General features: G+C 59.3%; 1 protein-coding gene across 6 annotated transcripts; it reads right to left on the reverse strand.

Moving 5' to 3' along the window:
• Positions 1–113: 113 nt before the first annotated feature.
• CELF6 (CUGBP Elav-like family member 6) lies at positions 114–19,506 on the reverse strand. 6 transcript variants are annotated; one of them, XM_054077755.1, is made up of 13 exons: positions 19,218–19,506; positions 14,665–14,747; positions 7,380–7,428; positions 5,785–5,910; positions 5,572–5,651; positions 4,933–5,076; positions 4,395–4,539; positions 4,164–4,313; positions 3,793–3,855; positions 2,856–2,936; positions 2,602–2,745; positions 1,452–1,607; positions 114–1,187 (listed from the first exon to the last, which is right to left on the reverse strand). In XM_054077755.1, exons 1-12 carry the CDS (start codon positions 19,462–19,464, stop codon positions 1,480–1,482), a joined length of 1,440 nt encoding a protein of 479 aa, XP_053933730.1. In that variant the 5' UTR covers positions 19,465–19,506; the 3' UTR covers positions 114–1,187; positions 1,452–1,479. The 6 variants fall into 6 exon arrangements, with proteins under 6 accessions (XP_053933730.1, XP_053933731.1, XP_053933732.1 ...); XM_054077756.1 differs by having other exon boundaries at positions 2,856–2,933; positions 5,785–5,913; XM_054077754.1 differs by having other exon boundaries at positions 115–1,187; positions 5,785–5,913.
• Positions 19,507–21,201: the final 1,695 nt, after the last annotated feature.

Raw genomic sequence — 21,201 nt, forward strand, 5'->3', positions numbered from 1 at the left:
CTTCGTTTCGGCTGAAACCTCACATTTTACTTTTTTTTTTTTTTTTTTTTTTTTGGCTGGAAAAAAAAAATCCCCAACCTCCCCCTCCCCAAAACAAACTGAAAACACCAAGAACTGCATCTCTCCGCCCTCTCCCGGAGGCGACCGAGGGGCTCTTTCAAGCAGCCCTATGCCCCCCACCGCCGGCTGCCCTGGGCCGGGGAAGCCCCCGCAGCCCTCCCCAAACTCCTGCTCTGCATCCCCTACTCCGGCCGTGACTCAGCCCCCAAAACTGAGTACTTGGGCCCTCAGATCGGCCCCCCAAAACTGAGCCCTCTAGGAAATGCTCGCAGCTCTTAACGGCCAAGGTTTAACCTCCTTGATTTCTGTTTCTTTTTCTTCTTCTTTCCTGTTTTTTGTTTTTTTGTGTGTGTTTTTTTTTTAAATTAATTTATTTATAGATATATTTAAAAAAAGCAATAGTCCTTTGGTCCCTAAACTCTAAGGAATGATATGACTCTGAAACAAGTAATCCTATGTCCCTGTGCCAGTGACGGGCAGGGGAAGCGTGTGTCCCGCCGCCCTGCTCCATGGGATATATATATATTTATACTTATTTATATATCTCTTCTATAAGTCCAACATCCTTTGATCCTTTTGTGTTCTTTTTTCCCAACGTGAGGAAAAAGAAAATCTTGCCATTTTCCTTTTTTCCAAACAAGCATCCTCCAGGTGAAGCGCCCGAGGCTGGTCCCGTCCCACCGGCTTTGGTTTAAGAATCCGTTTGGAGCCTCTTTTCCTCATTTCTCCTGGGAAATCAGTAGCAGCAAATGAGTGCTTTAAAAAAACCCAACAAAGGTAGATCGTATCCCGGCCGCCCAGGGCCATCGTCCTTTCTCCTGGCGAGGGATTCCGTGAGTCCTGGCAAGCCGCCGCTGGCGAATGTCAGCCCCGGCACCGCAGCGCTCTCCTCCTTCCTTGTCTTCCTCACTCTCGCATTCCCGTTAAGTAACGAACAAGACTGGTTTGGAAAAAAATCAAAACAGAAAAGCTACAACCAGAATGGCTCTCTTCTTTGCCATCTGCTCCATCACCACCTCCTTTTCTTCCTCCTTTTCCTCCTCCGGGATGTGTTGCAAAGAAAGTTACGGGTTTGGATACTGCACTTGGGGAAGGGGAAAGTCATCAGACACCACGGGACGCCCGACCTGCAAAACACCGAAGGCGCTGTTAGTCTGTGTCCTTGGCGACAGACAAAGGATGGAGATGCAGGGAGGGAAGGATGGAGCGAGGGATGGAGGGAAGGACCCAAATCCCAGTTTGAAACACAGACACTGATAGTTCTAAGCACAGAGACATCCACACGCACTCAAGGACATTTTTGGAGGCTTTTGGTGAGCTGAGACCCCCTGGCAGGTGCCCCGGGGCATCGCAGGAGTGCGACAGCGCCAGGCCTCCCCGCGCCCCCTCACCTCTCCGCAGGGCCAGGATGAGCAGGGGTCAGTAGGGTCTGTTGGCATCTTTCGGCCGCTTTAGCTGGACTTTTAGCCTCTTCATGCCGATCTGGAAGCCGTTCATGGCCTGAATGGCTGCCTGAGCGCTCGTCGGATTGTCAAAACTGACGAAACCTGGGGACGAGGGACAGGGTGACAGAGAAGTTTGTCAACTGAGGTAAGGAAATCCAGCGGGATATTCCTGCAGGCAGCCTCCAGGGGAGGCTCAGGTTGGGAGAAGGGCGTCGTGGGGTAATGGCGCAGCACCAGTGAGGGGTTGATGGCATCTTTGGGGACACCATGGTCTGCAGGGACATTGAGGGGACAGGGTCTGCAAGGGCACTGTGGTAAAAGGGCCCACAGGGACACTGGGGTGGCTTGTGGGGACACTAAGGTGAAGGGATTTGTGGGGATGCAGGGTTGACAAGGTCTATCAAAGTGATGGGGACTGCAGGGACACTGAGGTGATGGGGCCTGTGGGCTCATGGGACAGCAGGGTGAGAGTATTTGCAGAGACATCGAGGTGATGTGGTCTCCATAGACACTGGGGTGACAGGGTCTATGGGGACACCAAGGTGACAGGGTCTGCAGGGACACTGGGGGGTGTGAGCAGGTCTACATTGACACCAGGGTGATAAGGTCTGAGGCCAGCAAGGTGACAAGAGATACAGGGATCCTGTGGTGACAGGTCTGCAGGCCGGTGCATGCTGGTGGCACTTGGATGCATGAGCAGACATGGCAGTGACAAGCAGTGGCCAGCGCTCCCCAGCAGGCACACAGGCAGCTGGGCTGGGGACATGGGGACAGCGGGAGGGCATGTCCAGTCCTGGAAAGCCACATTGCTCCAGCGCTGGTGGGTGACAGCCGAGCCAAACCCCTGGGCTCGGCTGTCATGGGGCAGCTGGATCTCCAAGCTGGGATGTCAGGGAAAGCTGGAGCCCTGAGCTGAGACACTGGGGAGAGCTCGATCCCCAAGATGGGGATGTTGGGGAGAGCCACATCCCCGAGCTGTGATGTCAGGGAGAGCTAGACGTCAAAGCTAGGACATCACAGAGAGCAGAGCTGGGATAACAGGGAGAACCTGATCCCTGAGCTGGGATGCTGGGGAGAGACGCACACTGGGACTTACCAAAGCATTTACTCTGGTTGGTGGCACGGTCCACAAAGACTTTGGCAGAGATGACATTGCCAAAAGGCAAAAACATCTGTGTGAGCTCTGCATCCCCGAACTCCTGGGGCAGGTGATAAATAAACAGGTTACAGCCCTCTGGACCTGGGTGACACACAAAAGACAGCCACACGTCAGCCGCAAGGCGGGAGTGACCCCAGGGCGGTGCGAGGAGCTGCTGGCGCTGCAGCAGGGTGCCCCCCCAAACCCCTCACCTTCTCGCTGCTGCTGCGGGATGATGGGTGCTTGCTGGGGGAAGGCTTGGCTGATGGGTGCGTAGGCAGTGGGATACGCTGCTGGAAGAGAGAAACATGGAGCTGAGACCCCAGCACTTGCCCCAGCCCTGGGAAAGGCTGGGAACAGGGATTTGCCCCTCTGCCACCCCTGACAGTGGTGTCCCTCCTGCCCTGGGGCTGCTGGCTCTGCCCTTCCCACCCCTGCCAGCATGGCCTGAGCCTCTCAGCATGCCAGGGATGTGGGAATGGCTCTCCAAGGAGGGATGTTGGTGGTAGCAGTAATATGGCCTCAAGGCTGAGGGAAGTTGGCACTTTGGTTGAAAAAAAAAACTTGGGGTCCAAAACTTGATTGTCTGTTGAAAAATAATTCTTAATTAAATGACTGCCAGTCTTGGCGCACTTCCACGGGGTGCTTTGACTCTCTTCTCTGTGTTCTCCATCACCCCGGCCATTGGATTTAGCCATGCAACAAACATCCAAGGATTTTTGATGTCTTGGCGCTTCCACAGCCATCTCTACCAGCAAGCTGGTAGGATCAGCAGGATCTGGCACGGAGACGGCTCTCCATCGCTGCCCAAACCTCGCCCCCTCTCCTGGGTACCACCGCCAGCTCTCCTCAACACAGTTATCTCAGCCTGGTGGGCATTAAAACTCACTTTCCCCCCACCCAAGTCTTGCACGGAGGGCCGAGCCAGCAGCACAGCCGTGTTGCTGGGGACAAGGGAATGGTGCTCTGTGTCAGCACCACCTCCATCGCTGCCCTGGGGTACTGCACACAGCACTCAACGCATCACCACGTCAATCTGCCCTAATCCCGTGGTTCAAGCCCAGCCGTCCCCCAAGGCGATGCTCACCCCCCAAAAATAAGGGTGAGGAGCAAAGAGGAGAGAGAGAAGTGCAAAGCAAAGTTTGAGACCTGCATAGTGCTGCATGCCTGCATAGGCTTGCTGGAGGGGATCTGCCACCGTGGGGCTTTGAGCTGGGAAGAGAAAAGGGAGAAGGAAGAGAGAATAAGCAAGAGAAACCCAGGGATGAGCAGCTCCCGTGGGAGAGGGCTCTCGGCTGAGCACCACCGCGGAGGGGCAGAGCATTTGTAGGGGCCAAGAACATCCCCCTGCTCACAAACACAGCGATGCCACGGGAGGAGGGGTTTCAGTGGGCACTGCTACACAGCCAGCTCGTCTGGCGTGTTCCCGGGGTGGGGAGCACCTCTGGGAACCTGCCACATGAGCCAAGCGTGCAGCCCTAGCCTGGGGGGACCGCGGCAGAGCCTGGACGGAGGGTCACCTGGGTAGGGGTGGATGCCGTTGGTGTAGATGGTCTCCGAGGCGGGCTGCCCGTTGGTCTGCGGTGGCAGTGGGCTGAAGCCGTTCACCCCGATCGGCGTGGCGATGCTGGGCACGGGTGCTGTGCTGATGCCGGGAGGGGTGCTGGTACCTGCAAGGAGGAGGTGTCAGCACTGGCAGCCGCTCCCCAGGATGCTGAGCAGGATGGGGGGCAAACAGAGGGGGGTTGTACCTGAAGAGGGGGTGAGGGGGGTGGCCACCAGCCCGCTGACATTGAAGGCGGCCATTTGCTGCATCTGGGCGGCAGCGATGGCAGCCATGGGGTTCAGGCAGGTCCCCTGTGCGGCCGCCATCAGGGCCGCCTGCTGCTGCATGATCTTAAGGAAAGACGGGGGAAAAGGGGAAAGCAAGTGAGAGGTAGAGAGAAGAGGGGAGCAGGGGAGGAAAAATTATCATTCCCCCTTTGCATCCACACACAGGGCCTTGGAGGGATAAATGCCACCTGCTGTCGGACCCAGGGACAAGAGGAGGTCTAGGTGATGCTAAAAAAGGTGACACACGGGAAGGCTGCCCCCTACATCCACACCACCCCCACCCCAGGCAGTGATCCCTTCTGTTGTACCCCTAAATGGGGATACACCAATCCTGACGGGCACTTGCTCACACTGGCACCAGTAGGCTCCCGTGCAGGCTTTCACAGGCAAAACCAACCCCTCCCAACCACAGGGGTCCCCAAAAACCCTCAGGTCCCAGCCGGTGCCAGCTCCTACCGCTTGCGTATAGGCCCCATAGGCGCCAAACTGGATGGTCATAGGGTTGAAGATGCCCAGCTGCCCCGCCATCTGATGCATCCGCCGCAGGGTCCTCTCCTTATCTGTGTCTGCAAACTTCACCACCAGGCTGGAGGAGGCGCCCTGAGACAGGGGGGAGGTGGGGCTGATGGTGGGGTCCCAGCCAAGCCCTCAGAACATCTCCCGCTCCGAGGAGGGCCAATCTCCCGCTCCGAGGAGGGCCTCGCTGGCTCACAATAGCTGCAGCATCCTTAGCCCTGGGGATGCTGCCCGGCTTGGCAGCAGCAACCAGCAATCGATGTGTGGTTTAATTATAGGCAGCTTTTCTCCCTGGCGGCAGCTCCCTGACCTCCGTTCCGTTTTTCTCTCTCCTTGTTCACAACTTTAACCTTTGGCATTAATTAAACAGCCCCTTTCTCCTGCACAGAGAGAATCAGCCTTGCACACCCATCCCCAGGGCTCAGCGCCCAGGCAAGGATGAACCTTGAGGTGATCTGGCCAACAAATTGCAGATCTGTAGGATTTTGATCCAATTAGACAGAGGATCAAATTAGCTGGTGATTGGATTATGCAGGCAGCATGGGGTCGAATGGGGTAGGGTGAGAGCCTGGCACTTACCGGCATGGTTTGGCTGCCGTGCAGGCTGTTGATGGCAGCCTGCGCCTCAGCATGGCTGCTGTATTTCACAAAGGCACAACCTAAGGGCAGAGAGGGGACATGGGAGAGGTTGGATTCATCTGCTGAGGGAGCTAGAGCTGCCCAGCCAGCGGCTCCCACTCTCCATGGGTCTCAGCGGACCACAAGGTGCTCACCCATCTTCCCAAAGCCCACCTTTGCTGGCTCCGTCAGGCCCTCGGAGGATGGTGCACTCCTCAATCTGGCCAAAGGGTTCAAAGAGACGTCGAACATCATCTTCGCTCTGCTGCTTCCCCAGCATGCCCACAAAAAGCTTCCTGTCTTCTAAAAACAAAACCAAGCCCGTTGGAGAGTGGGATATCACTCACTATCCCATCCCCTCATCCCTGCGTGCAGAGAGGAAAGAGCGGGGTAACACCAGCGCCTGGGAGGGAGCGATGCTGATCCAGCGGGGAAAAAGCAGGGTTTATCACCTTGATCCTACAGAATGCTTGGGTTGGGAAAACTCCTGCAGGGATATTGCTGAGGGTTGAAGCCAGGAAAAGTCAGCTCCCATTTCAAGGATCAGAGCTGGGGCTTCTCCCAGGGATGGAGGAGCCAGCTACCCCAGCACTGATGTGGGATGTGACTGGGAAACAAAGAGAGCCCGCAAAACACCAACGATTGCCTTCATATGATTGACTCACAGAATAACCCACAGCCTCCGGCCGTGCCCAGGGGACATAAATAACGCAAACACGAGAGAAGGGAGAGTAAATAATGAGAATTTCATTATTATTACCAGCATCTGTCTTGCGCGGCCGCACGCTCCCGCAGCGCGCTAATGGCATTTGACAAAGAAAATAAGGTGCCCTGTCAAGAGCGTTGCCGGGGAAATAAATAAATAATGGCAGGAGACGATTAATGCTCTGTCCGTTAAGGTACCAGGAAAATTAGTTAAGGGAATAGGACTCGTGTGTTGTCTAGTTAAACATAAACCATCTCCCGGTGAAGGCAGCCGGGGGGAGCAGGACTGGCAGCTGAGCATCGCCTCCTGGGCGAGGGGGCCGGAACCAGGCGCCCAAGCTCACCCATCGATTTTTAATCCTTCACCAATTACGCTCGGTAAGTGGGTAATTTATTTGCTGGGTCCCTCCGGGATGTGCTGGGATCAGCTTGCGGTGTGTCTAATAATATATTTTGAGGGGTATCTTTACTGCAGCTGTCCTGCTGAGGGCATGCAGCCCCATGTGAGCATCTCGCACATCCAAGCACGCCTCTGCACCCAGCGCTTGCTCGTGGCACCAGGAACATTGAGGGTTTGATCCAATTCCTGCTGTTTTACCCGAATTATTGACACAGCCCTGTGAGCTGCCAACTCCAACAGAGAATCTGGGGGGTGGCTGTTCCTATTCAAGAGGGGGTTTTGGGCCACGTGTGGCCGCCTCCTACACGCCAACTCTGCCGGGGTCCTCACAGGCAGCTCTGGGCAGGTAATTAAGTTGTGTGATAGACAAAGGAGCTGTCGAAGAGCAGCTGGCTGGCGTTCTGCCCGGACGCTCATGGTATGACATCAGGATATTCACAGTGATACGTCAGGATGGTCCCCCCCGCCAGCTGTGGAGAGCCAAGACCATATTTACTCTAGCTTGGGTTTGGATGCCACTGGCAAAGGTAGCTCCTTTTGTGGGTTTCTCTGCAAACAAATCTCCCCGCAGCAGCCCCTGTGATGCCACCACGTCCCTTGTCATCTCTCAGAAGGCTCTGTATCCCCCTGCCTCTGCAGGGCAGCCAGAGAAGGGGGGACCTACCTCCTCGGCCCTCGCTGTCGGCTGGCTTCACCTGGATGGGGCGGTTCATCTGCAACACACAAGTGGAAGCGAGTGGTCAGGGGCCATGCCATGCCCTCTCCCAAACCCTTTCCACGGGGAATAGCAGGATTTGGCCCCAGCCTGGCGCTGGGAGCCAGGAAGGAGTAAGGGAACTGCAAGAACAGAGCTGGGGGCACCACAGGCAGAGGGCAGCGCTACAGCCCCACAGACAGGTACCCAGTGCTGCAAGTGCCCGCCAGGCCACCAGTGCCAGCCTTGGCCGCCTGCCTGCTTTCCTCGACTGCAAAGGACTGCAGAGGCGGCAGCAGTGCCCGGCTGGCCCCAGCCCCTCCGGCAGCACCACCACTGCCCTCCTTTTTCCTGATTCTCTCTGGATTTCGGCCACCCCTGTGAGCTGCCGCCACGTGTACGTGCAAGGGTGACACCTGTGTGCAAGGGGACATGCTGAGATGGCGCTCATGTCCCTGGCCCACTGCCCCATGAAGCCGTTTTTCCTCCTCTCTCTCTTTTCCCCCTCTTTTAGCTGAAAAATGCTACAATTACAGCTGTTTCCATGGCAACAGGCATGCTTCCCCCGCGATTCTGCAGAGCCTGAGCCATGTGCTCGATGGGGTCGTCACGGCAACGGCGAGATGTCACGCATGATGGGGCGGGTGTGCGCACACACGCACAAGGCTCAAGCACGCAGAGGGACACGCGTGCTGCTGTCGCACCCACGCAGGTGTGTACCCCCACCCCAGGCTGCCCCCCACGCACCCTCCGAGAGGGTCCCCAAATAGGGGCTGGGTGGGGACAGCACCAGCCCCCCCTCCCTGCCCCTGGGTGAGGAAGAGGATGGTTAAGGAAGAAGAGGAGGGAGGTTTCCACAGCAACCGCCTCGTCTCCAGGGAAACGCAGAGAGAAATGTCAGCGAAGAGCTGGGGATGCTCCAGGGAAGGGACCGGGTCCTCGGGAGCCATGTGGTGTGGCATTGAAGGATGCAGGGTCACCCAGCTGCTCTCACATCACCCACTGTGTCATCGACCCCCAAACAGCCACCCCATGCCCTGCACTGGGACAGGATCCGCTCACCCCAAACCCGTGGGACCAACATCCTACTGCCCCCCATTTCCCTGCCATGGCCAGGAGGAGGGAAGTCCACCTGGGGGGGCGATGCCCTCGGCTGCCCCACCAGCCCCATTTACCAGCGCGATGGCCTTTGATGGAATAAATTTCCCATGCCCGCTGCTGTACGCTTAATGTAATAAACCCAGCGAGTATGATTTAGAATAACATTTACAGAGCCGCAGAGTGTCATTTTGATGTGTCTCCCGTCTCCGCTCGCCGGTTATTAAACTGTATTGATTCTCTGGGAGCGGCTGATGTTTATAAATGTCAGGCCTTGGGGACTGGCTAACCTACCCCAGGGCTGCCGCACCGCGCCAGGCAGAAACCGCCCTGGCCTGTGGACACCCCCCAAGGCGGGGGTTTGGCACCCCTGGCATTGCCCTGTACCCACACCGGGGTGCTCGGTAAACCACTCCACAGGCAGACAATGTGGGCACCCAGACCTCCCCTTGTGCCTGGCGGTCTGGCATCCTGTCCATCTGTCCCCACGGCACCCCTACACCGTGCTCCTCCCCCACACAGCAGCCCAGCCATCCACCACTGCCCAACAGTCCTCCATCCATCCCCCAGCACCCAAACAACCACCCCAGCCATCTCCCCCAGCTCCTAACACCCATCCACACACCCATCCATCTGTTCACCCATCTCTGACACCCACAGAGCCACCCATCCACTCCTTTCCCCCACAAGATTCATCCATCTACTCACTCATCCATCCAACAACAACCATCCGTATCCACAACAACATCCATATCCCCAACAACCATCCATCCCCATAGCATCTTTACACCTGCCCATCCTTCTCCCATCTTCCTAACACCCACCTTCCCACCCCCTTAGCATCACCCCTCCACCTCTACAGCACTCACACATCCATCCACCCATCCATCTCCCACCTCCCACACCCGCCCTTGCACACCTTAAGGACACACTGATGCACACAGCAGATCCTTTCTGGGGTGCCCCAGCGCTCATTTGTCACCATCGCCCATAGGTGCCCCACAGAGCCCCAGCTACAGCACCTCACAGCCAGACCACCATAGTACTACCACCCGAGGGGTCACCACCAACTGCTAAACCACTGACTGATCCCTCGGGAACTGCCACCCACCCAAATCCAGAGTCCTCCATCAGCTGAGGAGAGCCAGTCCACAGTGGATCACTGCCGAGGGATTTGCCCCATGGGACAGGGTCACTTCTGGCCCTGGCTCCTTCCTCAGCATCACCTTCCTTCCCCTCCTTGCACCCAACAGTGCTGGAGGATCCAGCCACCACGCATCTGAATGAGCCAAGACGGAGGTGCTGTGTGACACTGGAGCAGAGAGTGCCCATGTCACCCTGGGAGTCCCCAGGAAGGCAACACCCAGCACAGGGAGCCAGGCGCTCAGGTACAGGCAGCTATCCACCAGGGGAACACACTGCCACCATGGGAACACCCTGCCAAAGCCCAGGGTGTCCCTCCACTGCACAAGGATGCAGCTGGCCTGGGGACAGTCACACAACCCCGCACAGCCGCACAACCATCCTAGCACACCACCACAAACAACCCCACACCTACACAGCCGCATGCCTGCACATCCCCACACACCCCCCCACACAGCATCCTCCATGCACACCCATCCACCCACAGCTGCCCGCTTGCTTCGGCAGCCCCTGCACAACCATACACCTACACAGCCGCATGCCTGCACCCACGCAGCCCCACGCACAACCGTGCATCAGTCCTAGCATGACTGCTCGCCCATGTGCAGCCGCACACCCACCCCAACCCATCCCCACGCACACTCGCACACAAAATCCCTATGCACACACCCCCTGAACACCCACCCACCCACCCAGCACCCCCAGCATCTTCCTCACCGCTGCGGCCCCCCCACCCACCCACGGACACACACATGGCTGCACAGCCGGCACCACCATCCCTGCCAAGCAGCACTCTGTGCCTCAGATTCCCCACTGTGGCAGTGGGACCCACAGCAGGAGCTCCAGCAGCCCTCTGTGGACACACGGACAGCAGCTTGGCCAGCCACGGCTCCCCTCCAGGAGCACCCACATCCTGTCACCCACGCACACCCGGCACCGGGCACCCACAATGCAGGAGCCCACGCAACACCCATTCACTCACATGCACTCTCAGCTCCCTGTTCACACCTGGGGTGCACACACTCGCACACCCAGAGCCCACCCACGGACACCCACACTCCACCATCAGCATCTGCCTACACACACACAGCGTCCAGGGGTGCTGAGGCGCCCTCCCCACCAACACCACTTGCACTCACACCAGGGGCAAAACCATATCCCTGCCAACGCACATGAATCCCTGCACCTTCTGTGGGCACAGCACACTCCAAGCACATCCCCTTGCACACTTGCCATCACACACACACAACACCAACACATACACACAAACCCAGGGTAGAAAAACACCCCTCTCCAACAACACACAACCCCATCTCTCGGTGCAGATACACCCTCCTCAACAACACTGACACCCACATGCAGCATCCCTGTGTGCAGATACACCCTGCTCACTAACACCCACACCCAGAATCCCTGGGTACAGACCCCCCCTGCTCACCAACACCCACACCCAGCACCCCTGCGTGCAGATACACCCTCCTCATCAACACACATGCTCACAACCCCCATCCCTGTGTGCAGACACACTCCCATCATCAACAACCGCCCCACCTACACATCCACCCCATCCCTAAGCGTTGACACCCCCTGGTCACCAACACGCATACCCAGCATCCTCGGGTGTAGATACCCCCTGTTCACCAACACCATACCCATGCACAGCATCTCTGTGTGCAAATACTCCCTGCTCACCAACACCCACAGTCACATCCAGCATCTCGACATGCAGGTACACCCTCCTCACCAACTCCCACACCCCCATGCAGCATCCCTGGGCGCAGATACCCCCTTGTTCACCAACACTCACACCCCCAAACCCTGGGGCAGATACCCCATGTTCACCCACACCCATGCCCAGCATCCCTGGGTGCAGATACCCCCAGCTCACCAACATACCCCCAAACCCCAGGTATAGATACCCCCTGCTCACCAACACTGACACCCACAAACCCTGGGTGCAGATACCCCCTGTTCACCAACATACACACCCCCAAGCCCTGGGTGCAGATACCCCCAGCTCACCAACATATAAGCCCCTAAACCCCGGGTACAGATACCCCCTGCTCACACACCCCCACGCAGCATCCCCGGCTGCAGACACCCCCTGTTCACCAACATCCACACCCAGCATCCCTGGGTGCAGACACCCCCTGCTCATCAACACACACATCCCAAGTCCTGGGTGCAGATACCCCCTGCTCACTGACATACACGCCCCCAAACCCCAGGTGCAAACACCCGCCGCTCACCAACACCCTCCCCATCCGTGGGAGCAGACACTCCTTCCTCCCCAACACCCACACGCCGCATCCCTGGGTGCAGGTACCCACACTCACCAACACCCATGCTCACCATCTCTGGGTGCAGACACCCCCTGCTCACGGACATACACGCCCCCATACTCTGGGTGCAGATACCCCCTCCTCAGCAACATCCCCCCCATCCCTGGGTGCAGACACCCCCTGCTCACCCACACACAGCATCCCCGGGTGCAGACACCCCCTGTTCACCAACATCCACACCCCCAAATCCCGGATGCAGACACCCCTCGCTCACCAACACCCCCCCCGCAGCATCCCCGGGTGCAGACACCTCCTGTTCACCAACATCCACACCCCCAAGCCCCGGGTGCAGGTACCCACGCTCACCCCCCCGAAGCATCCCCCGGTGCAGATACCCCTCCCTCCGGCTGCAGACCCCCTCCCCAGCGACTCACGGCCCCCACCCCTGCATGCAGACCCCCCCCCCGACCCCAGGAGCCGCCCCGCCCGCACACCCCCCATCCTCGGGCGCAGACAAAGGCGGGTCCGTACCTCGATGCAGAGGATCTTGGAGCCCGCGGGCACCCAGAGCACGGGCGGCCGCGGCCCCGGCGCCGGCACCTGCGGCAGCTGCATCGCTCGGCTCCGCCCGGCCCGGCTCGGCTCGGCTCGGCCCGGCGGGGCTGCGTGCGGCGCGGGGGGCGGGACGGGCGGGGGCGGGGCCGGGGCAGCAGCGCTGGGGGGGCATCGCTATGGGGGGAGCAGGGGTATGGGGAGCATCGCTATGGGGAAGCATCGCTATGGGGGGAGCAGGGGTATGGGGAGCATCGCTATGGGGGGAGCCGGGGTATGGGGAGCATCGCTCTAGGGGGTGCATTGCTATGGGGGAGCATCGCTGTAGGGGGAGCATTGCTATGGGGGAGCATCGCTATGTTGTGCATTGCTACGGGGGAGCAGGGTACGGGGGAGCATCGCTATGGGGAGCATCGCTATGGGGGGAGTGGAATATGGGGGAGCATCGCTATGGCGGGCATCGCTATGGGGGAGTATCGCTATCGGGGGAGCGAGGTATGGGGAGTAGGGGTATAGGGGGTACACAGGTATAGGGATTGAGCAGCGTATGGGGGAGCATCGGTATGGGGGGAGCAGGGGTAGAGGGGGAGCATCGCTATAAGGGGAGCGGAGCGGGGGTAGGGGGGCAGCGGGTGTGTGGGGTGAGCAAGGGTAGGGGGTGAGCATTGCTATGGGGTGAGCAGGGGTATGGGGGAGCAGGGGTGGGAGGGGAGCATCGCTGAGAGGAACGGGAGTAGCAGGGAGCATCACTATGGGGGGAGCATCGCTATGGGGGGAGCGGGGGTATGGGGAGTGAGCACAGATAGAGGGGTGTGCACGGGTATGGGGTGAGCAGGGGTATAAGGTGAACACAGGTATTGGGGGTGCACGGGTGTAGGGGCTGAGCAGGGGTATGGGGGGTGAACACAGGTATGGGGGTGTTCATGGGGTATGGGGTGAGCACAGCTATAGGGTGAGCATGGCTATAGGGTGTGCACAGGTATAGGGGGTGTGAGCACGGCTATAGGAGGTGAGCATGCCTATAGGGGGCGATCATGGCTACAGGGGGTGCATGGCTACAGGGTGTGAACACAGCTATAGGGGAGAGCATGGCTATAGGGAGAGCATGGCTATAGGGGTGTCAGCACAGCCATAGGGGGTGTGAGCATGGCTATAGGGGTGAAGACAGCTATAGGGAGTGTGAGGACAGCTATAGGTGTGAGCACAGCTATGGGGGCTGTACACAGCTACAAGGGGAGTGAGCATGGCTATAGGGGTGAGCATAAGACACAGAGGGGCGTGCACAGACACCTGGGGTGTGTTTATAAACACAGAGAGATGTGCAGAGGCACACGGCAGTGTAAACACAAGTAAAGAGGGGTGTGTGCAGCTGCACAGGGTACCCAAGCAAAGGAGGGTGCGCACCGGGGTACGAGTAGAAGCAGACGGGTGTGCACAGGCACAGGGGGGTGAGCAGAAGCACAGGGGTGTGCACACAATGATGCCTGCCCAGCTGCGGTGTGCGCCCCGGCCGATGCACACCCACACGCCACTGCACGCACACCCGCACAGAGGTGCACACAGACATCTGCCCATGCAGGGGGGTGCCTGCACACCCACGTGCAAGCATGTGCTCACACATTCAGCCATCTGCCCCCCCCCCTGCTGAGGTGCAGGGCAAGAGTGAGCAGCTACAGCCAGGGGAGGAGCAGCCGTAAACCTCGCACACGCGTGGACACATCAGTGTGGGTGATGAGAAAGGGACACAGGCAAGCCCATGACCTGCAGGCAAGCGTGACACCAGGCAAGGTGGACACCAGCCCAAAGCGGGCTGTTAACTCTTAAACCTGCTGATGCACAGCAACACTGGCGAAAGCGCGGCTCAGGAAGCCACGTCCCCGCAAACCACATCCCCCTCCATCAGCTCCGTACACCCGAGGCAAGGATTGATCTTTACGGGCCCAGCATTCTCCCCAGCCAGCCAGCGGCCCTATTGATTTTTATTTAGGAGAATAATTAAATATTTATTTTCACTTTGTTAAGCTTGGGAGGTTGGAGCCCACAGAAAGCACAACAGCACATGGGCGGCAAGGAAAATCAATGCCTTGGTTTGCGGCCTCTGGAAGCGGCTTCTATGTCCGTGCCCTGGGTAAGTGGCTGTCACCCACCCCAGCTCCCCCCAACCCCGAGGTGTCACTTACCCCTGGCAGCGTCTTCTGCTCATGCAGGGCGCTCTGCGCCTTCAGTGCTGAGTCGCGGGCGCAGTAGGTGAGGAAGGCACAGCCTGCAGAGATGGGGATATGGGGTCAGTGTCCAGCCCAGCACCACCGCAAAGCCCCAGGCACACAAAGAGCTGGTAGCCTGGCTGATACGGCACTGGAGTGTCTCTATATCCTGGCACCCAGCAGTCTGGTTCCCTGGCACCCAGTACTCTGGGATCCTGGCACCTTGGCACTCTGATATCCAGCACCCTGTTATCCTGGCACTCTGACATGCAGCACTGCGGCACCCTGGTATCAGCATCCTGGCACCATAGCATCCAACACCCTGTTACCCTGGCACCTTGGCATCCAGCACCCTGATACGTTGGCACCCTGGCACCCAGCACCTCAGCACCCCAGCATGCTGGCACCCTGATATCCAGCACACCAGCACCTTGGCACCCTGTTACCCTGGCACCTTGGCATCCAGGTACCCTGGTACCCTGGCACTCGGCACCCTGGCAGCCAACACTCTGGCACTGATATCCAGCACCCAGTACCCTGGCGGGTGCAGAGCCAGAGCTAAGCCCTGAAATGGGCTGGGAGATCTTGATACAAAAGAGATGGAGCTGCAGGATGAAGGAAGGAGCAAGGCAAGAGCAGGCAGCGAGGCTGGCAGCTCGCAGGCAGCAGCGCTCTGTCCCCAGGCTCCAGGAAAAGCCGCAGCTGAAGCCCTCAGGAAAGCAGATCTCCAGGCGTCGAGGCCACGCAGCCCAGCTTGCTGCCACACTTCTCTCAGCCCTAAGCATCCTGCTCGGGATGAGACTCGCGTGGTGAAGGCGCTCCAGTTCCTCCAACATCGTGGCGCTTCGTGAATCCGGAATATGCCTGGGGCGAGGTTCTCCCACGCTGACTCACGCTGCCGAGCTGCTCACTCGCCTGGAGCTGGCGACGAGTGAGCCCCGGGGACAGGCTCTGGTCGTCTCCCCTCCGTCTCTCCCATTCCTGTGGGAGCATCCCAGGTCCCTGTGCTGCGGCTGCACGCTCCCTCCCTGAGGGCTCCCCCCCGATTTGCTAGGGTCATATCCAAAAGCGCCTGAAAGTGATATTAAAACAGCAGCAAAACAGTTTCCCTTCAACAAAGTAAATATTTAATGAATAAAATTGACATTGATGCATTTTTAATATTGGCACAATTAAATCCGCCAGCTGATTAAGTATTAATAACTCTTAATAAGTACAATCAGCATGCCTGGGAGGCAAGGGAGCGCAGCAGCGGGGCGGGGAACGCCAAGGGATGGAGTCCCTCGCCCGTCTTGTTGGGGACGAGATGCTGGGGACATCTGCCCTCGCAGGGAGCAAGGAGAGATTCCAGCCCTGCTGCGGGCGGCAGGGGGAGGTCAGCGCAGCAGCTCGCCGCAGGCCTGCTGCCATTTCCAATGTTTACCATCCGTAATCAAGTTGGCTTCCTCCTTGCAGCTCTTTTTTTTCCCCCTTTTTGTTTTCCCTACAGGCAACGCCGTGGGTGGTGCTGGGGCGTTCTGGAGGAGTTCAGAGGGATGAAGTGGGAGCAACCCCACTCCAGAGGCTTGCTGGGAGGAAGGATGTCGTTTGAATTGGAGGAGCGTCTGCAGTTAAATCACACGTCTGGGCCGCAGCAGTTGAAGGCCACGCTGAAGGCAGCACTGAGGGGCTCAGTGAGGAGCAAATCCCACTGTTCAGAGCACACGAGCAACTTTGGAGGCACCTGGAGATATTTTGGAGGCCGTGGTGCTGAGAATGATGGAGTCTGGGTGGCTGCCCCATGGGCAAAGAGCACTGAGGTGGTGGCATCCGCAAGCATCAAGTTTTGGCTTTCCAGAAAGTCCCAGTGAAGCAGGTGCTGCCCATGGCACAGGGGTTCGGTGATGGCAAGCAGAGGAGCACAAGATCCAGTCTGGGTGACACCTGGGGTGCCCTGATCCTGCTCTGGCACCGTGGCCCCGCAGCTTATGGGTGGGGGATTTCATAAAGACCTTGGTGGTCTACGTGTGAGCCCTCAGCACAGTGCTGCTTGGGGTACCAAGCGTTCTGCACCGTGTGCTGGGATGCCAGCCGGGCCTGCAGTGACGCTGGTCCTGCCGGATCTCAAGGCAGCTTCTCTTGACCACCCCGCAGAGGAATGAAACACGGTGCAGGCAGGGAGCAGGAAGAAGGGTGCCCTTATCCATGGTGGGCGCCTGTATCTCAGGTGGGTTCCTCCATTCCAGGGGTGCTCCAGCTCCAGGAGTGCCCAAAACTCATGTGGGTGCCCAATGCCAGATAGGTGCCCCCAACCCAAGCCTGCACCCCAAACATTGCCGGGGTGCTCCCAAGCCAGACAGCAGCAGCTCCCAGCCCCAGGTTGGTGCCCCCATCTCAGGTGAGTTTCTCCATTCACAGGGTTCACCTGTGACTGCTGTCTTCAACTCAGGGGTAGCCCAGTCTTAGAGGTGCGCCCCCTTAGGTGCAGCCCACCTCAGGTGTTCACCACCTCCGGGGTGTTCCATACCAGAATGCCCCATACTAGGGTGCCCCCACATGAATGGTGCCCCATACCAGTGTGACCCATACTGAGGAGCCCCATGGTGGGTCACCTCCGCCCCAAGGGTACCCTATACCAGGGTGCTCCACTTCAGGAGTGTCCCCAACTCAGGGGTGCCTTCAAATCAGAGGCACTCCACCTCATGGATACCTCCAGATCAAGCATACCTCCACCTCAGGGGTAACTCAACTCAGAGGTGCCCCATGCTTGGTCACTCCACCTCACAGATGTTCAACCTCAGGGGTACACCCATCTCAGTGCACCCCCACCTCAGGGGTACTCCCACCACAGTGGCACCCCCATCTCAGTGCACCCTCACTTCAATGCACCCTAACTCCAATGCACCCCCACCTCAGAGCACCCCTGCCTCAGTGCACCTAAACACAATGTACCTCCACCTCCAGGGCACCCCTCCTCAGTGCAGACCCACTTCAGGGGTACCTGTACCTCAGTGCACCCCTACCTCAAGGGTTCTCCCACCACAGGGGCACTCCCACCTCAGTGCACCCTCATCTCAATGCACCCTAACTTCAATGTGCTCCCTCCTCAGAGCATCCCCACCTCAGGGGTACCCATACCTCAGGGGCACCCCCACCTCAGTGCACCCTAACTTCAATGCGCTCCCTCCTCAGAGCACCCCCACCTCAGGGGTACCCATACCTCAGGGGCACCCCCACCTCAGTGCACACCCATCTTAGGGGCATCCCTTCCTCAGAGCACCCCTCGTCAGTGCACTCCACCTCATGGGTAACTGTACCTCAGGGTACCCCCATCTCAGGGCACCCCCATCACAATGCACTCTCACCTCAGAGCACCCCCACCTCAGTATCCATCCCCCCTACCTCAGTGCATGCCCATCTCAGGCGTACCCATGTCTTAGAGACAGGCCCACCACAGTGCACCCTAACTTCAATGCACCCACATGTCGGAGCACCCCCTCCTCAGGGGCACCTCCACCTCAACGCACTCTAACCTCAACGCATCCCAATCTCAGAGCACCCCTATCTCAGGGGCACCCCCATCTCAGAGCACCCCCATCTCAGAGCACCCCCATCTCAGAACACCCCCATCTCGGAGCATCACCACCTCAGTGGCATCCCTGTCTCAATGGTCCCTCCTCCCCATCAGTGTACTCACTCTCAGCGGTAACCATACCTTAGGGTACCCCCATCTCAATGAACCCCCACCTCAGGGGTATCCGTACCACAGGGGCACCCCCACCACAATGCACCCTAACCTCAATGCACCCCAATCTCAGAGCACCCCCACCTCAGGGGCATCCCTGCCTCAGTGCACCTCCCTGTCAGTGCACTCACCCTCAGGGGTAACCACACCTCAGGGTACCCCTATCTCAATGAACTCCCACCACAGGGGCATTTCCTCCTCAATACATCCCCACCTGGAGGCACCCCCATGCCAGAGCATCCCCCTCCTCAGTGCACGCCCACCTTGGAGCACCTCCTTCTCAGAGCACCCCCACCTTGGAGCACCCCCTCCTCAATGCACCTTCTCCTCAATGCAACCCCCCTCAATGCACCCCTACCTCAGGGTACCCCCACCTTAGGGGCATCCCTACCTCAATGCACACACACCCCCTGTCAGTGCACTCACCCTCAGGTGTAACCATACCTTAGGGTACCTTCACCTCAATGCACCCCCACCTTGGAGCACCCCCACCTTGGAGCACCCCCTCCTCAATGCAACCCCCCTTAACGCACCTTTACCTCAGGGTACCCCCACCTTGAGGCCTCCCCCTCCTCAGAGCACCCCCCCTCTATGCACCCCCCCTCTATGCACCCCCTCCTCAATGCACTCTCTCCTCAATGCAACCCCCCTCAATGCACCCCTACGTCAGGGTACCCCTACCTTGAGGCCTCTCCCTCCTCAGAGCACCCTTCCTCAATGCACCCTCTCCTCAGAGCACCCCTCCCCGAGGCCTCCCCCCCCGGCGCCCCCCTCGCTCCCCCCCCCCCCCCCCCCCCCCCCGCACCTTTGTGCATGCCGGTGAAGCGGTCCTTGAGCACGGTGAGCTCGTAGATGCGGCCGAACTCCTCGAAGAGCGGCTTGAGGTCGCTCTCCTCCAGGTTGCGCGGGATCTGCCCCACGAACAGCTTGATGGCGTCGTGGTCCTTCATGGCGATGGCGCCGGGCGCGCGGCTCAGCCCGTTCACCTGGCCGCTGTTCGCGGTGCTGAACGCCGCCCCCGCCTCCGCCACGCCGCTGCCCGCCGCGGCCATGGCCCCGCTCCGCCGCCGCTGCGGGAGGCGCCGCCGCCCCGCCCCGCCCCGCCCGGAGCCGCTCGGAGCCGCTCGGAACCGCTCGGAGCCGCTCGGGGCTCGGCCCGGGCCCCCCCCCCCCCGGCCCGCCCGCCCGCGCGCGCGGCCGCCAGCGGGCTGGTGACGTCACCTGCCGGCCCCGGCCGGGCGCGTCGCATTTGCATAATCGGAGAGCGGCGGCCAATGGCGAGCGGCGGCGGCGGCAGCGCGGGGAGCAGGCTCCGCCCACCGCTGCGGGCACGGCCCCCCCGGCCCCCCCAGCACCCCCGACACTCCCTGACACCTCCCGGCAACCCCCCTCCCCATCACCTCCTGACACTCCCGGCACCCCAATACCCTTCACCTCCATCACCCCGGGATCCCCTGACACTCCCCATCTCCACCACCTCCTGAACCCCTGATATCCCCCACCTCCATCACCCCGGGCACCCCAATACCCCCATCTCCACCACCTCTGGAACCCATGACGCTGCCCGGCACCCCCACCTCCATGATCCCCAGCAGACCCAGACACCCCCCATCTTCATCACTCACAGCAGCCCCAGACACCCCCTGGCATGCCCAGACACCCCCAGCACCCCCCAACACCCTTGCCATCCCCAGACACCCCTGGCATCCCCAGACACTCTTGCCATCCCCAGACAACCTTCACCACCCTCTGTCACCCCTGGTGCCCCCAGACACTCCCCACCTCCATCACCCTGGCATCCTCCAACATCCTCCAGCCACCCCTCAGCACCCCTTGCCACCCCCATTGCCGTGAGGCAGGGTTGGCCAAAGGACAGAGCAGCCTTCTGCTTTTCCGCTTGCACCCTCAGTAGGTTCCAGGGTTAACGCTCGCTCTTACCCACCAGCCACCACCTTGGAGTGGGGTGTAAACACACAGAAAAGGATCAAAAGGGAAAATGTTGGCATTTCGTTGCATTTTGCACCTCAGCAGACCCCGGGGACCCCTACTGGGAAGCGATGAGGGGAATCTCCTCCCTCCTGCACCCTCTGCCACCCCGAAAAATCTGTAATTAGGCTGAACAGCTTTAATAATCTTATGCAGTTGTTAATTAATTACTCCCAGAGCAGCAGCTGGGCTGGGGGTGCCCAGCTTCGCCAGCACGCTGCCACATGTGGGTGTATGCATGTGTGCGTGCAAACACATGCATGTGCTGCCGTTGTGTGCTTGTGTGTGCATGCATTTGAGTGTGTGCAAGTACATGCATGCATGTGCCTGAGCACATGTGCTTGTGTGCACGTGTATGCAAGCATGTGCATGAGCACGTGTGTTTGCACATAAGCATGTGCATGCATGCCTGCGTGCAAGTGTGTGCAAGCATGTGCCCAAGTGCATGTGTTTGCAAGCACCCAAATGCATGCAAGCATGCACACGTGGCTGCACGTATGTGCATGCAGCACATACAAACACATGCAAGTGTGTCCCAGTTAACCCCCCTGGAGTCAGCGCCACGGGTGGACACCCATGGGTGGGTTTAGGAACGCAGAGCGTAATCCTGCCGAAAGCCAGGGACTCGGCGCCTGTTCTTCACCGCCGCTTGGGTTTATTTTTAAACCCGCTGGCCCCGAGTGATTCACACGCTGCCTGCTCTCCGCTGCTCCCCGGCAAGTTTTACGCGACCAAAATAGATGTTCTGGAAGGAATGGGCCGCGCGGCAAGGCCGTGGCAGGAAAAGCAGGGTGCTCCCTCCC

This window comes from Cuculus canorus, chromosome 12 (genome assembly GCF_017976375.1).
Source record: "Cuculus canorus isolate bCucCan1 chromosome 12, bCucCan1.pri, whole genome shotgun sequence".
Lineage (NCBI taxonomy): Eukaryota > Metazoa > Chordata > Aves > Cuculiformes > Cuculidae > Cuculus > Cuculus canorus.

Bases quoted from the DNA above. Each gene is read 5' to 3' on its own strand.
- CELF6 (XM_054077754.1), bottom strand. From the start codon at position 19,464: ATGGCCGCGGCGGGCAGCGGCGTGGCGGAGGCGGGGGCGGCGTTCAGC. The intron at 5,077-5,571 runs GTAAGTGCCAGG...CCCCTGTCTCAG, and splicing joins ACGGCAGCCAAACCATGCCG to GGCGCCTCCTCCAGCCTGGT. The intron at 3,856-4,163 runs GTGACCCTCCGT...TTCTCTTCCCAG, and splicing joins CGGCATCCACCCCTACCCAG to CTCAAAGCCCCACGGTGGCA.